This window comes from Lactuca virosa, chromosome 5 (genome assembly GCF_052849685.1).
Source record: "Lactuca virosa cultivar CGN04683 chromosome 5, Lactuca_virosa_CGN04683_v6, whole genome shotgun sequence".
NCBI lineage: Eukaryota > Viridiplantae > Streptophyta > Magnoliopsida > Asterales > Asteraceae > Lactuca > Lactuca virosa.
Genome location: NC_136430.1, coordinates 10,455,886 through 10,470,585, shown reverse-complemented (window position 1 = coordinate 10,470,585; position 14,700 = coordinate 10,455,886). Strand labels below are relative to the sequence as shown.

At 33.7% G+C, this 14,700-nt stretch overlaps 2 protein-coding genes across 3 annotated transcripts; one reads left to right on the top strand and one right to left on the bottom strand.

The window, feature by feature from the left end:
• The first annotated feature begins 1,424 nt into the window (after positions 1-1,424).
• On the top strand, positions 1,425-5,097 carry MGE1 (Co-chaperone GrpE family protein). Of its 2 annotated transcripts, XM_079047155.1 has the most exons (7): positions 1,425-1,684; positions 2,212-2,422; positions 2,510-2,706; positions 2,794-2,961; positions 3,792-3,920; positions 4,051-4,171; positions 4,889-5,097. In XM_079047155.1, exons 1-6 carry the CDS (start codon positions 1,535-1,537, stop codon positions 4,147-4,149), a joined length of 954 nt encoding a protein of 317 aa, XP_078903281.1. In that variant the 5' UTR covers positions 1,425-1,534; the 3' UTR covers positions 4,150-4,171; positions 4,889-5,097. The 2 variants fall into 2 exon arrangements, with proteins under 2 accessions (XP_078903281.1, XP_078903280.1); XM_079047154.1 differs by lacking the exon at positions 4,889-5,097 and having other exon boundaries at positions 4,051-4,395.
• A 1,912-nt stretch (positions 5,098-7,009) lies between these two features.
• Positions 7,010-10,914, bottom strand: LOC145115577 (phosphatidate cytidylyltransferase 1-like). Its single transcript, XM_079051886.1, has 12 exons — positions 10,721-10,914; positions 9,891-10,007; positions 9,519-9,772; positions 9,246-9,397; positions 8,986-9,127; positions 8,712-8,868; positions 8,527-8,574; positions 8,360-8,434; positions 7,769-7,897; positions 7,635-7,691; positions 7,429-7,512; positions 7,010-7,335 (listed from the first exon to the last, which is right to left on the bottom strand). The coding sequence occupies exons 2-12, from the start codon at positions 9,975-9,977 to the stop codon at positions 7,249-7,251; spliced, it is 1,272 nt and encodes a 423-aa protein (XP_078908012.1). The 5' UTR covers positions 9,978-10,007; positions 10,721-10,914; the 3' UTR covers positions 7,010-7,248.
• Between the last annotated feature and the right edge of the window lie 3,786 nt (positions 10,915-14,700).

Genomic DNA, 14,700 nt, shown 5'->3' with positions numbered 1-14,700 from the left:
AATGATAATGATACTCCAATTATATATGAATATATCAAATTCTTAATATGTTTGTTTTGCATTATTTATTATTCAGCGGTCTTGAGAAGACAAAAAAACAACTTAAAAAAAAAATCCTAAAATAAGCAAGAATGACTTATGGAGGAACATGAATTGTTCGATGATGATGTTTTGTTCGCTTCATATGAGATCATCTATAGAAATAACATCACAACACTCATTCATAATGCCAATGAGTATTTTAGGCATTGTGAGTATTTTTTTAAAGCAGCTAACATACAGACACACACCCATCTAACCATATTCCTATATTTATAGATTTTGTACACTATGTGACTTGAACCCTCAAAGAATAACACATATCCAAAACACCTAATAACGACAAGCTTAAAAACACACACCCATCTAATCATATTTATATAGATGATCCCATCGGAAGAGACATTCTTAGTATTTAAAATAAAAGGCTTAAAACCAACTGCATTCGACTTAGAGGTAAGAAGTGACACTCTCAATTGAGAGGTGATGAGTTCAAGTCTCACTTTATTTAGGTAATGTAATGTAACATTTTAATCCCTACTAAGTATTTTTTAATGTAATGTAATAATAATTAGTGAGTGACAAACGTTTTGATTCTTGCAAGAAAAAAGATGCATCACGAACAATTGTCGAGTTGTATTGGGTGGGCGTGAATCTACCAAAATTAGTCCTTCGAGAAATTTTGTATATAATAAATGATTATAAAAATGTTTAAAATATTAATAAGATAGGATTTTGACAAAAATTATATTTTTGAAACTTATAGAGTAAATTACACGAATGGTCCCTATGGTTTGGGGTAATTTGCATGTTTGGTCCGTAACTTATTTTTTTTAACACGGAAGATCCCTACTGATTGTTTTTGTTGCGTGCTTGGTCTCTGTCTTACCTAAAAAGACTATTTTGCCTTTGATTTTTTAATTTATTTAAATAAACACACCCAAACCTCACTTCCACCTCACCTTACCTTCCCCACATTATTTAAATAAATTAAAAAATTAAGGGTAAAATAGTCTTTTTAGGTAAGACAGAGACCAAATGCGCAACAAAAACAAACTGTAGAGACCTTCCGGTTCAGTTTCGGTTTTGATTTGGTTCAGTTCGGTTAAGAAATTTGTTCTTTAGGGATATGTTGGTTTCATATTCGACGGAGAACCAAAAAAACAGAACTAGTTTAGTTTAATGGGAAATAGGTAACCAAAAATCGAACTGAATACCGTGGTTTCAATTCCATTTTTCGGTCCGGTTGGATTCCACTTGGTTAAATGAATGATCCCTATTTTTAACGAGAATTTGCCCTAAAATAATCAAAGAAGGGTAAATGCGTCATTTTCTTTAGAGGGATGGCATTCTCGAAGGTACTTTTCCCCGCCCATTTCTTTCTTCCATATTTTGGAAGCAAAATTCCTAAAATCCTGATTGTTTTTTCTTCATCTACGAATCTTTCATTGATTGCAGTACATCTGCTACCGATCATTTGTTTATCGCATGAGAGATGGTGGCCGGCGGCATCATTTCCCAGATTTCAAGGAGTGTGGTGACTCGGTGTCGAGGCTCCTTAATCTTCCATGCAGCGCATGATAATCAGAAGTTCATTCCAGTCATCCGGAATGCTTTCCACTCGCTCCAATCTTCCCAAGACAAGGTAATCGCTATTTGATTTGATTTGATTTCTACAATTGTTCATTTCTAATTTTTTTTATAGCCTAGGGTTTAACTAGGGTTTTACAGGTAGTTGATTGTATTCGACAATTTTGTGTTTATTGTTTCTGTTTTCACCGTTTAGATTTCTTCAGGGTTTTAGCAAGCATAAGACTGTATTCATGATACTGTATGTCTGTATATTGTCACGATCTTGTCTTGCTCACCGTGTGGCATTGATATTCCTAGATTATTCAAGAGAAGTTTACAAGTAAGATCTTACAGGCAATTCGATGTATTTTGTGTGAAATGAAGGCCAAAATCGGCTATCTTGAATTATCTAAAACCGTGAAGTAAAATGTCTTTACAATGTCTTTTACGCTCTTCAAGTTCCCTATAATCACAGGGAACTCTTGGTTTTATTGAAGTTGGTGCTTTGTTATTTGAAAATTACACACCTAAGGCGTCTTTATGGAATTTATCCAAGTGTATAATCATTGCCCGCATCTAAGGCTTGTTTGTGTTCTACAGGTCGTAACAGGTCAAACGGAATTGTACAATCCTGTTCTTAATTTACACTTCATTCAAAGATTTGGAATATCATCATCTGCATCTCTACAATCCAAAGAAAACGGAACTTCCCAAAATGAGGGAGACACTACAGGTATTCCCAATGATGCTAAAGAAAGTACAGATGCAGAAAATCCTAGTAAAACAGACGCCTCTGATCAGAAAGAAGAAGGTTTGTAATTGGAAACCAGATTAAATACATCCAATCTCTTTAGTCTTTACCAGGAAGGTTACTTACTGAATTAGTTCTTTCTTTCAGAGTCGGATTCAGATGAGGAAGAGCTGTCAGTGGAGGATCTGGTCAAACTTGTGGTTGAGAAAGAGAGACTTCTGAAGACAAAGCATAAAGAGATTGAGGAAATGAAAGATAAAATTCTTCGAACATATGCCGAAATGGAAAATGTAATGGAGAGGACAAAAAGAGAAGCAGAGAACTCAAAGAAGTTTGCAATACAGGTTTTATGTTAGTGGTTTAAAAGTATCCTAACTGAATGTATTTTATGTTGTCATGTTACTAGTAGTTTAACATGTTTAAAGCTGCAGAATTTTGCCAAGAGCTTACTGGATGTTGCAGATAATTTGGGTAGAGCTTCTTCAGTGGTAAAAGAGAGTTTTACTAAGATCGATACGTCTCAAGACACTACTGGAGCTGTGCCACTTTTAAAAACCCTGCTGGAAGGCGTTGAGATGACTGAAAAACAACTAGCAGAGGTAATAAATTCTTTTGTTTTAAGTTTTTGTTTTTGTTGTGGTAAATTTTAAATTTTGTCCCTTGACTTTGAGATCACATACAGTTTTGGTCCCTTGGAAAAAAAATGGAACAATGGTTTTAGCATAAGGAGGGAGGGTATTGAACTATTGATTGCTCGAATCTTTGAATTGGTTTAGTTATTTTTCTGATGTCATGAAACATTTATTTGACTACTAGATCAAGTCTTTGGTACACCATAACCAAAGTCATGATCAAAACCACTTTTTTATTTTTATTTTTTATGTGGTAAGTCTTTGTCTGTGATGATGAGATTTGTGATCTGTTATTGACTCCTTGTACTGTAATGTATGATGAGATTTTTGTGTTAAATATGTCACTATATGTACTTACATTTCTTTGGTGTTGAATCATTACCCAATTAGTTATGAATTGGCGCTGGTATAATGTGAAATCTGTGCAGTCAGCATGGACATGTTGAATATTTATGTTTAGTGTTTCAATTAAGTTACTGAACTAGCACTTTTATGTTAAAGAGGTCACTCACTATATTAGTATATTTACAGTTTTAATGTTAATAAATACCCACTTGAGCACTTGGTGACCAAATATTCAAAATCTTTGTTACCAAGTGACCCAAATAACTCTTTTTATAATCCTTCCTTTTTATGAATGTTCTTGTGCTTTTCGGTTTTAATTTCAATTCAGGGTACTTGTTATGTGAGATGAGGGACGTCATAGATATGGTCCCACAAGTTTTAAATTGTTAAGAAAATATTTTCGAAGGGACTATACTTTCTTCCAACATAGGTAATGAATTTGGTGGTTTCAGGTTTTCAAAAAATTCGGAGTGGAAAAATATGATCCCACAAATGAAGAATTTGACCCCAACAGGCATAATGCTGTATTCCAAGTACCTGATCCAACCAACCCACCTGATCAAGTTGCAGTTGTGCTCAAGGTATGCATGTCACTTCACTTAACAGTTAACAGGCTAACATTAATTTTTATGCCAAAATTAAACTAGCATTTTTATGTTATTAAACAGTTGCATCAGCATTGGTGATGTAATATTGTGGTTGGTTTTGCAGGCAGGATACATGTTGCATGATCGAATTCTACGACCAGCTGAAGTTGGTGTGACCATAGCTATGGACAAAAAAGATGCAAATGAAGAAACCCAAACTTGAAACTGACACCCAAAAATCTCAAGTAAGCTAAGCTTATAGTTTTATCACCGATAGGAGTTCTTGTAGTTTGCTTACAACTCTTGAGCCTGAGTTACACTTGTACACCCTGCTATTTAGAAAAGTTATGTCTTGATCTTTTTTATTTTTTTTTTTATTTTTTTTAAACAAGGGTCAGCAACCACCTGTTGAAAATGTTCTTTTTTTACATCTAATGGTGAAATTTGAGTAAAAGACGATACTTAAACACCTCAAACCATCTTCATTTGGTGATCACGACGCCATGTTAGTTAAGTGAAACATCTAACGACATCTCATATCAACTGTGTGAACAACCACAAAACACCAAACCTATGACTTGAAACCCGAAACAGGAAAACCACAAACGATACTTCTTAGGCTGAAGGGTGTGGGCGCGGTCCCAGACCGCAGTTTATGCCACGTCAACCAAGAACACCGCCCCCAGACCGCGGTCTGGTGCGGTCTTGGCCGCAGTGCGGTCCTTAAGTGCCGCGTTTGCTGATTGGTGGATGGGAAAATGGGAGGATTGAGTTGGGTATTTAATTTTTTCTTTTTTCTTTTTTTTTTTTTTTTTTTTTTTTTTTTTTTTGCTTTTTCTTTCTTATATATGCATATCTAACTTCATTTTTTTTTTCACAACACAATCTCTTCTTTCTCTCAAAAAACTTTTTTAAAAAAATCAACACTCTCTTAAAAATGTCATCTTCTTCATCTTCTGCAGAATTTCAGACTATTTTTAATACCGCTATTGCATGTGTTCAAATGGCGAAACAAACATACAACGTTGTATGTAACAACGCAGCTGCAAGTTCTCAACGGAGAACACGAAGATATAGTTATTTTATTTGTGTTTTTTAAGTTTCTAGGATTATTTAAATGTCATGTGTGTGGTTTTCGTGTTTTTTTTTTATTTTTTTTTGGTAATACAATGTAATGTTTTTTTTTTTTAATTTTCAAGTAATGAAAAATTATGTTTTTTTATTAAAATAGAAGTTTTATTAAATTAAAATAGTTAAAAAAAAAGAAGTTTTATTAAATTAAAATAGTTAAAAAAAAAAAAAAAAAAAAAAGAATGTGTGGCACCATTCCCCTTGGTGTGGCAAGAAACCACACTTGAGTGGTAAAAAATGACATGACGCTTATGTGGCGGGGGAGGGAGTGCGGTTTCGGTGACACCACACCCTCCAGCCTTATTGCTACTATAAACCTTCAATACAAGGAAGGTACAAGAAGCTTCTGTTGCGTGAAAGAAGAAGAAAATATTCATGAATAATCTAAAACCAAGAGACTAATGGGTTTTATATAATAGAAAATATTCATGAATAATCTAAAACCAAGAGACTAATGGGCTTTATATAATAGTCATACAAAGTTTCCTAATAACACTTAAACCTCTTAAATAGAAAACTCTCCCAAACAAATGAGAGTCCTAATTATCTACTAATAAAGCATTATTTAAATATAAACTCGGAATTTATACCATCAATAAAACATGCAACAACTATGGAATAAAAGTTGCATATAAAAGGAAAGTAATGCAAAAACTGTGCAGCTCAAATGCAACAATAGTCTGGAAAGTGCATGAAAACAGTATCATTAACATACTCCACCTTGAGACTAAACCAAATTTCATGCAAATTGACTAAAATCATACAAGTTTACCAACGTTTATTTTTGGAACATAGTCCAACATTATCACTGGATTTGGTCTAACATTTGTGGTGTGTTGTGGAATCTGATGATTGCCAAGGGACATGACCTATGATGTTGTCATAGGTTTGGAAGTGAGTTATTCTAAAAGGCTTTGTAGATGCAAATTTGGGTAAATGTTTAGATTCGGGTATTAGCACTACAAGGCTATATGTTCACACTCAGAGGAAACTACCGCTAGTTGGATGCCTAGACTTCTGGAAAAAAAAAAAAAAAAACTCAACCACAAAAGCAAAACACATGGCTATTGCATATGTAAATAAAGAGCTTATAATATGGTTGAAAAACTTCTTATGAGAGTTTGGAATGAAGTAAAAAAATAACCAAAATGAAGTTTATCTTTGAAAGAGTTCAATGTATCATAGTAGGACGAAACACATTCGGATGAGATATCATTTCATCAGCTTAATGATAAGTGATGGTAGATAGTCAACTCATAAATATCCTTTGTACAAGAATCCCCCAGATTTGTTTACTAAGTGATGACAATAGAGAAGTTAAACCTTTTGATAGGCCTTTAGATCATGATTGATGAATAGGCATCAGACTAGAGGTAGTAGGTTTACAAGAGTTACATGCTTTACCAGGCAGGTTTGGTGATCAGATGTTCTTCGGTAGAAGATTGTTGTGTTGTGGCATTTGATGATTTTTGAATGCTATTTTAGGCCCGATTTCTCTCTACATACTTCTAAACTGTATTATAAAACCAATAAGAAATCACTGTAGTTCAGTTGTGGATGATGTAGCACGTGCACAATGTAAATTCTTGTATTTCGTTATTTCCTTGCATCTTAAATTTGTATCTATGTGTGTAGATCACATTCCTACCATGTATGGAATTGTTAAACCAATGATCTTGGTTCAAGACTTGCTATTAACAAGGTGTGTTACTTTCATATTGAAATAAGGATGGAGATCATTTAGGGCATAAACATTTTTTGGAACATACCTAACTTATGTCTTATTGGGGTGTTTGTGTTTCGGTGTTGGTTTTAAAAATTCAAGAAAACCCCCAATCTTTTTTTAAATGTAATGTGGATTTTAAACTTTATTTTTCAGTTAAATCTAATTTTGGTTAGTGGTTAACTTATATATAACAAAAACAAAATAATTAATTCCAGAACAATCAAAGTATCAGCTAATGCAGTTGTTTGAGATATATAGAACATGAATCAAGTTGGCATCTAACAGCAATTACAGTTGTTTTCATCCTAAATTACATCGTGATTCAGGAGGTACGTACACAATCAAAACAGAATAAAAAATCTCTAAAGAATGAATGAATATAATACTAACAAGTATGTATGGACGTATTCAGTGCCACCAATATCACTTTCTGTGGTGTGTAAATGAAGAACAAAGCAAATCAAATCAATTCTGGATTTGTCTCGCGTCTATTATTTCCTTCAGTTTCGTGAGTAGTAACACCTGCTCCTCAAAATTAAGGCTTCCTAATATCTATTCCAGAAAGAAAAAAAGAAGAAGATGATAAGAGATTATATTAAGGATAATAGAAATCCACATTTATGATAGATTATCTCATATACCTACCTGTTCCAATAGGATCTCGACTGGATAATATTGTGGGATAACAAAAGACTGATGGTAGATGTAAGCAAAAACAGCCATAACCATCTGCAACCATTACAAAACACACACACACACACAAGAAAAACATTTGATGATAAATTTATGATTTGATTAGCTTGTATGTTTCAAAACATATTGAAGGACATCAATCGAGAAATGCGAATTACCTGACAATCCATTCTATCAGTAAAGCCACCATGTCCTGGAATACTGCCACCGAAATCCTGGAAAGTTGAAAACATGTAATTAATAATTAATAGATGCAAAAGTTGTGGTTTTAAGCATAACAATCATGACACACCTTGATATTAAAGGCCCTCTTAAACCCACTTGCGAAAAACCCTCCAAATGGTGCAATAACCGATGCAAACAAACCAAGGCATAAAGCGTGCCACTGCACTGGTAAAACTGATATCTCTTTCCATGGCAACTGCGTGCGTGCAATGTTTTACGACAAGTTAATTAGGTGTTGTTTCTTGCTCTTAATGGGCCTAATGAGTTAACAACTTAATCTGGACAGCTAGCTAGCTAGCTATACATGGCTGTTTCTTTTTGACATAATCTAAGACAGAATGACTTAATTAATGGGTTTTAACTTTTAAGCAAAAAAACTGACTGGATGTATTAAGACACTAATCGTTTACCTATTTTCCTTTTTTCTTTTTTCCTCCCAACTCCTCTTACACTAAATTTGATGAATATTATTGATAACATGAAGTTTGTTTTTTTGAAAAGTAAGGGTAAAACGGTCATTTAGTATTCATTCAGTCTAGGAAAGAAACAGACCTTATGTATGCGACACTCTATCCGTAGAAACATCATTACTCATTCCAACGACTTAATGAAAAAAAGAACCCTTATACTTTCAGGTGCATGCTAAAAATTGACTTACCCCACTCGGTAACTCAAATATTTCTGGTGTAAAGATAGGACCAGGATCACATTGCAGCCAACTTGTGGATAAATCCTGCATAGAAGTCTCTTAATTTGTAAAAGAACAACTTGTAGTAAAATTACATTTTCTGCTTAATTGTGGACAGATGAGGTATTTGAACATACCCTTCTTGGGCATGTAAACCACTGGAAGCGACCCAAAACGCTTGCAAGCTACATATATAAAAGATTAGTTAATACTATATTTAATTAGAAGAATAGAGTAACCCTTGAAGTGCACTTCTTAATTAGCTAGTGATAAAACAAAAATAAACCGGGAAATATTCTTTTAGCTTTGAAAATAATCTAACCATAAATGCTGAAATAACTGTTGTGACTGATGCTCCTAAAAAGCCTTCCCATGTCTTCTTTGGAGAAAGCTTGATAAGGGGCGTCTTCCCAAAGAAAAAACCAAAGAAATATGCGGCGACATCATTAATTGCAATAAGTGATGCTGGGAGGAGAAACCTTCAACATTTAATAAAATTGATGAATTCAAGAGATGATAAATCATTGCCTCTTGAACAATATATAATACTACAATCATAATAAATGAATGAGAATGATTTGGGGAACTGGGACTACCAGAATATCCCTTCAAAGATATTTGCAGCGGTGAAGGACGATTGTGTGAATACTACTATCAATATCATGTGTGTCCATGCATACTGACTAAATTGATATTTGTACATCTTCGCCTTTAGTGTAAGAATGAACCACATGAACCCTGTATCAAATAGGACCTATGGTGTTAGTTTGTAAGAAAAAGCTTCCAAGAATAATTCTCATATATGTTATCAAAAACAATATAAAAAAAAGGTGTTAAAAAAAGACATAATTTGCACCTGTGATGTACAAGAAATAACAGATAACCATCTGATACTTCATAAAACTGGTTGCAAGCTTGTAGAAGAATTTTTCAGGAGTTACAGCATGCATTATCTGTTGGCTGAGAATGCGACCATACACGAACAACATTGCAGTGAAGAAGAAATGCCTGTAAAACCATGTTTCCATTTACTCATTACTCAAAATATACATATATATGTTATCATCAATATTGCAACAATATAATTAAGGAGATTAGTTGTAAACAAACCAAACTGCCGGGTTCTTACCAATTGAGAAGTCTGAAGCCTGGAAGACGCCTATCTTCATGAGCTCTTCTAAGTAAATTGAAGAGCTCACTTGCCATTAAGATTTGTATGACAACAATCATGCCCCAGAGATAAAGATGACCTAAATACACAACCAATATGAAGCCCACAAGCATCCAGACCGAAGAATATGTTCGGATCCACATTGATCTGTATTTGTTTTGGTCATTCACGAGCAAATCACTTCCATTTACCTTCATGACATCTGGAAAAGCCTATAAAAATACGGAAACATTCTATCATTGCATCCGGGTTAGTAAATAAGGTAAAAGTTTGTAACCAAATTTGGATCTTTATAAGAATTGAGGTACTAGACTTGGACATCCCACCAACCTCAGTTGATTTTCTCCTATTCCGAGCTCGGGCATTTGAGGCTGATCTAGGGCTTTGAAGATCTCTCTCCATTATTCTAAGATTCATTTTGGAGGCTGGAATAAAATCTATGTGCACCTAAAGAAGCCAAGCGTACAAGAAAAATGTTATGTTATTAAGATTCATTAAGGATGTTCAGACATGCTACATATAAAGGCATGTAAAATCAACACGATGGCTTATCAAGGAATTGGATTGAAGTGTTTAACAAATTAAGGTATAACGTTTAGTTTAAAATTTGTCAAAAGGAAATGTTGCAAATATGATCAAACATCACAAAATGGAATTCCTAGCAGTTTTCATTAGTGAGAAGGAACAGCAAATAGATTTTTTTTTAGAGTGAGAATCTAAGTTAAAAAGACTTTCTCCCCCCCTACACCATTAATTAATTATGGCTTAATGCCGAAAAGATCACCTAACTTGCTTCTAGAATGTTCTGACGTATATATTTAGCAAACACGATGATCATGGATTTCAAATCCAGGTCCTGGAGCGAGGCATTAATTGATGTTTTTGATTATCGAACATAATCCACCGATTGGATGCCATCAACCTCACACAATGAATTCAGGTACGTTGGATAATATATAACCCGTGAATCGTGATCCATCATGCAAATTTGAATTCGTTTGTTGATCTAACTCGATTTTTTAAATAAAAAGTGATATTGCCGATTCAGAATTGCTTCAAATTCATAAGAAAACGAGATGAATGGCAGTATATAAGCATGCAATTGAGGGAAAACAAGAATCCGGTATAAAACTTATCAATGAGAGAGAGATCTTACGTACATTAATTTGATTTCTAGATTTCTAGTAATGATATGATGAATATCTGTAGGTATAGATTCCTCGTGGTTCACGGATATCGGAATATCTGATCACCGAAAAGGCATTGGTAATTAAATTCTCTTTGAAGAACGAACTGAAGGTGACGAGCATGCGAATCAACCCTCCCCGCTTCATTCCCTGCTGGAAGGCGTTGAAATGATTCAAAACAACATATTCTTTTGTTTAAGGTCGTGTGTTTTTGTTTGGGTAAATTACAAATTTTGTCCCTTCACTTTGAGATCACGTGCAGTTTGGTCCCTTGGAAAAGATAAAAATGAAATGGAACAATTTTTTTTTTCCCGATGTCATGAAACATTTATTTGACTACTAGATCAAGTCTTTGGTACACCATAACCGAAGTCATGAACCAATTTTTTTTTTTTTTTTTTTTTTTTTTGTTTTTTTTGTTTTTTTTGTTTTTATATGGTAAGTCTTTGTTTGAGATGATAAGATTTGTGACATGTTATTGACTCTTTAAAAATGTATGTTTTTGAGTTTTTTAGGACTGCTTTATAGGCCATTCACATTAATGAATTGTTACTTATCTTTCAAGCATTACACGTTAACTTTTACAATAATTACTACATCAATGCAATGCAATGTAACTCATCATTTCAGACTTCATACATCAACAATTACTTTATATTTTTTAAACTATATTTTAAATATTAAAAAGTAATAATTACTTAATGATAAATTAAAAATTAATATAATTATAAATAACTATTTTAAAATTTAAATATAAAATAACAAAATGATAATAAACTTTTTTCGATCTTTTGATTTTGTAACCGTATTTTAATTGGACACCCACAATTTTGAATCTTATATTCACCACTACAAATTAAAAAATAACATATAATCTAATAAAACATTTTAACTAAATCTCTCTACCTAACGTTAGAAGTGTCCATCGGTTTAAATCCAATGAATTTTGATGGAACCGATTCAATCCAACCAACCATTGGATGTTGGATTTTGTCAACAGATCTAATCCAACTTGTTATATGCAATTGAACCAAACCAACCTAATTGAATATTGTATTGGATTGGTTTTATCCATTGAATATATTTGATGAGTTATGTATTGTCCAACAAATTCTTATCTATTTTCTATCCAATAACAACTAACTATAATTATAATAATTAAAATTAAATCGCACATAATTACGCTAAATAAGACTAACAAACGACACTTCAAATCTTCAACTTCACCGACTAAGGTTCAAACATGCAAAATCATTAAGAGAATTGGTTATATTTGTAATCTTTTATAATATTAATTGGATAATAATATTTGATTAATATTGGGTTTGATTGAGTTATCCATTAGATTTTCAAAGTGATCCAATAACCAATCCAATCCAATTGGATTTTGAAATTTCGTAACTGATCAGATCCAATTGTAACTGAATATTCAATCCAATCGGTCAGTTTAAATTGGACCGGTTAAGTTATGCACACCCTACCTAACGTGTCGTCGTGTTACTGAGATCACAAATGGTTCAACATGTTGTGCAATGAACTCATGTCAATTTATCTTTTGTATGCGTCAAAACGAGATAGGTCGGATTGACTAAAAACATACTAAATGAATTTTCGGTTGGAAAAAGATAGGGGCAACTTTTATTGAACATGAGCATCTCATCAACATGTCGATTTTCATACTTGATATTAAACAATCCAATAATTAGTATTATGAACTAATCATGAATTATTTAGAATAGACAAACAAACGAATGAACAAATAATATTTATGATTAAATATCTAAATGTTTTCACAAACAACCAACAATTAATATAGATGATTAAACGATGATATGTCGCAAGATAATAACTCCAATTATTATTAATATTATTACCAAGATTCATCCAGAAATCAGAATGATCCTTCTCGATTAGATCTAATTATAAGAAATGAGTAAAAGCAGATTGCTATGTTGTTGGACGAAATTAAAGACGAAACAATAATTAAAACTGACATGTTTGAAGTTGATCTTGATTGAAGAAAACTGCACGGATTGAACTCCTGTCCTTAAAGGTTTTTACTTTGTTTCTAGGGCTATAAGAAACAGAGTAAAACCTCAGGATTTAGGTGTTGTTTGTTTTTCTAGAAAACCACTTTTGACTACTTATTACTACACCGCGCAGCACACGCGCAACACTTGACCTCTCGCAGCTGTTTGTTTTTTGGAAGACTTCTAACTTAAAAACTGTTGTGCGTGTGCTACGTATCGCAACACTAGATCGTCATCTTCAAACCACTTCTCACTTACTTTACGTTATATTATTCAACTTAGATTTGTTTTAATATTTTTTCAACATGTTTATTATTTTAAAAATATTTGAAGAATATTATAAATAATTGGAGTATATCCTACGTAATTTCAAATAATTTTAAAACAATTTAGTAAATTTTATATAATAATTTGTGTTATATTGTCTATAACCAAATATTAGTAAATTATAAAGTTAATCATTAAAATTACCAAATTTATTGAAGTTAACCAGAAAAATAATCATGGTCTTCAAAATTTTAACAAAAATGAACATATTTTTAGCCAAATTAAAATTTTTAGGAAGCTTTTGAAGGTAAAAAGCTCATACCTTGTTGTCTCCTTTGATAGAGTTAGGGTTTGCTTATGAGTTCTTTTGGGTCCATGGATTCTCTTTTGTGAGTTTGGGTAACTCCAAAAGCTTGTAATGCTAGATCTTAGTTCCTTTGGTGTGTTAGAGGCATGAAAATGCTATCTTGATGGTTGTTATGACACCATGCATTGATCTAGAAGTGAGTCTTGATGGACAAAATTGGATGTTGGGCTCCCATAAAACATGAAAAGGCATAAAGTTGCCAACTTTATGCCCTAGGACTTCTTAAATGACCGAGATCTGGAAGTTGGTGTGAGAGACTACATGGATTAAGCACTTAATGGCTGAAAGTGCTTAACAGCTTAGTACGCTGGGCGTACTGCTTCAGATTCGAGTGCGACAAGCATACTGGTATTACGTTGCGCGTACGCCCCAGTGGGCCATTAGACAATTATTGGACTTTTGTGGATTTTGGGCCTTAGCTAGTTTTTGGGATTTTGCATGTTTAGGGTAGGTGGGCCTCAATTTTTTGTTGTGGGCCTTAAGTGTTATGAGTTGGGCCTTTGGGCCTTAGGGCCCATTATTGTGTTTTGGGTCAGGAATGATTAAATCCATTAAGGGTAAGGTGAAAGAGGGGGGGGGGGGTGGGGGTTGACCTTAGGAGTTGGATTGGAATTTAGGCTCATAGTCATGATGGTTAAACCATTCCTAATTAGGTAATTTGTGTATGTTCAGTGTGGATTTCCCTGATCAGTAGCCAAGCAATTAGTATTTACCAGCAGACTGAGGTGAGTCTCCTCCTTGTATCCATGGGTCGAAGGCACCAAGGCCGACCCATTATTCGGTTATGTAGTATGTTAGCTGTTGTGTGATATATATTGTGTTTGCATGATTGGGTCGAAATATATCCCAGGGTGGGGCCCAATATGGCATGTTGGGTTGAAATATACCCCAGGGCGGGGCCCACTATCGTATGATCAGGTTGAAATATACCCCAGGGCAGGGCCCATACTTGCTTATTGGGTTGGAATATACCCTAAGGCTTGGCCCAGTTGTATGTTTGGTATGTGGTACTTTGGGAAAACTCACTAAGCTTTTGCTTACAGTTTGTATTGTGGTTATAGGTACTTTCGGTACTAAGGGGAAGGGTCCGACTTGATGGCGCAACATTCACTCCCCACCATTTTCCGCATTTATTGATATTGTCACTCTGATGATTTGATATGATGATTATGTAATGGATTTTGGAATCAAACTTATGATTGTAAACCTTAATTAAAAATGAATAATTTTTCTCCTGGTTTTTGGGCTGTTACACATGGTTACGTGTTTGATACTCTTTGTATCTATGT

Bases quoted from the DNA above. Each gene is read 5' to 3' on its own strand.
- MGE1 (XM_079047155.1), top strand. From the start codon at position 1,535: ATGGTGGCCGGCGGCATCATTTCCCAGATTTCAAGGAGTGTGGTGACT. The intron at 2,962-3,791 runs GTAATAAATTCT...TGGTGGTTTCAG, and splicing joins CTGAAAAACAACTAGCAGAG to GTTTTCAAAAAATTCGGAGT. The intron at 3,921-4,050 runs GTATGCATGTCA...TTGGTTTTGCAG, and splicing joins AAGTTGCAGTTGTGCTCAAG to GCAGGATACATGTTGCATGA.
- LOC145115577 (XM_079051886.1), bottom strand. From the start codon at position 9,977: ATGAATCTTAGAATAATGGAGAGAGATCTTCAAAGCCCTAGATCAGCC. The intron at 9,773-9,890 runs GTTGGTGGGATG...GTATTTTTATAG, and splicing joins ATAGGAGAAAATCAACTGAG to GCTTTTCCAGATGTCATGAA. The intron at 9,128-9,245 runs GTGCAAATTATG...TATTTGATACAG, and splicing joins TTATTTCTTGTACATCACAG to GGTTCATGTGGTTCATTCTT.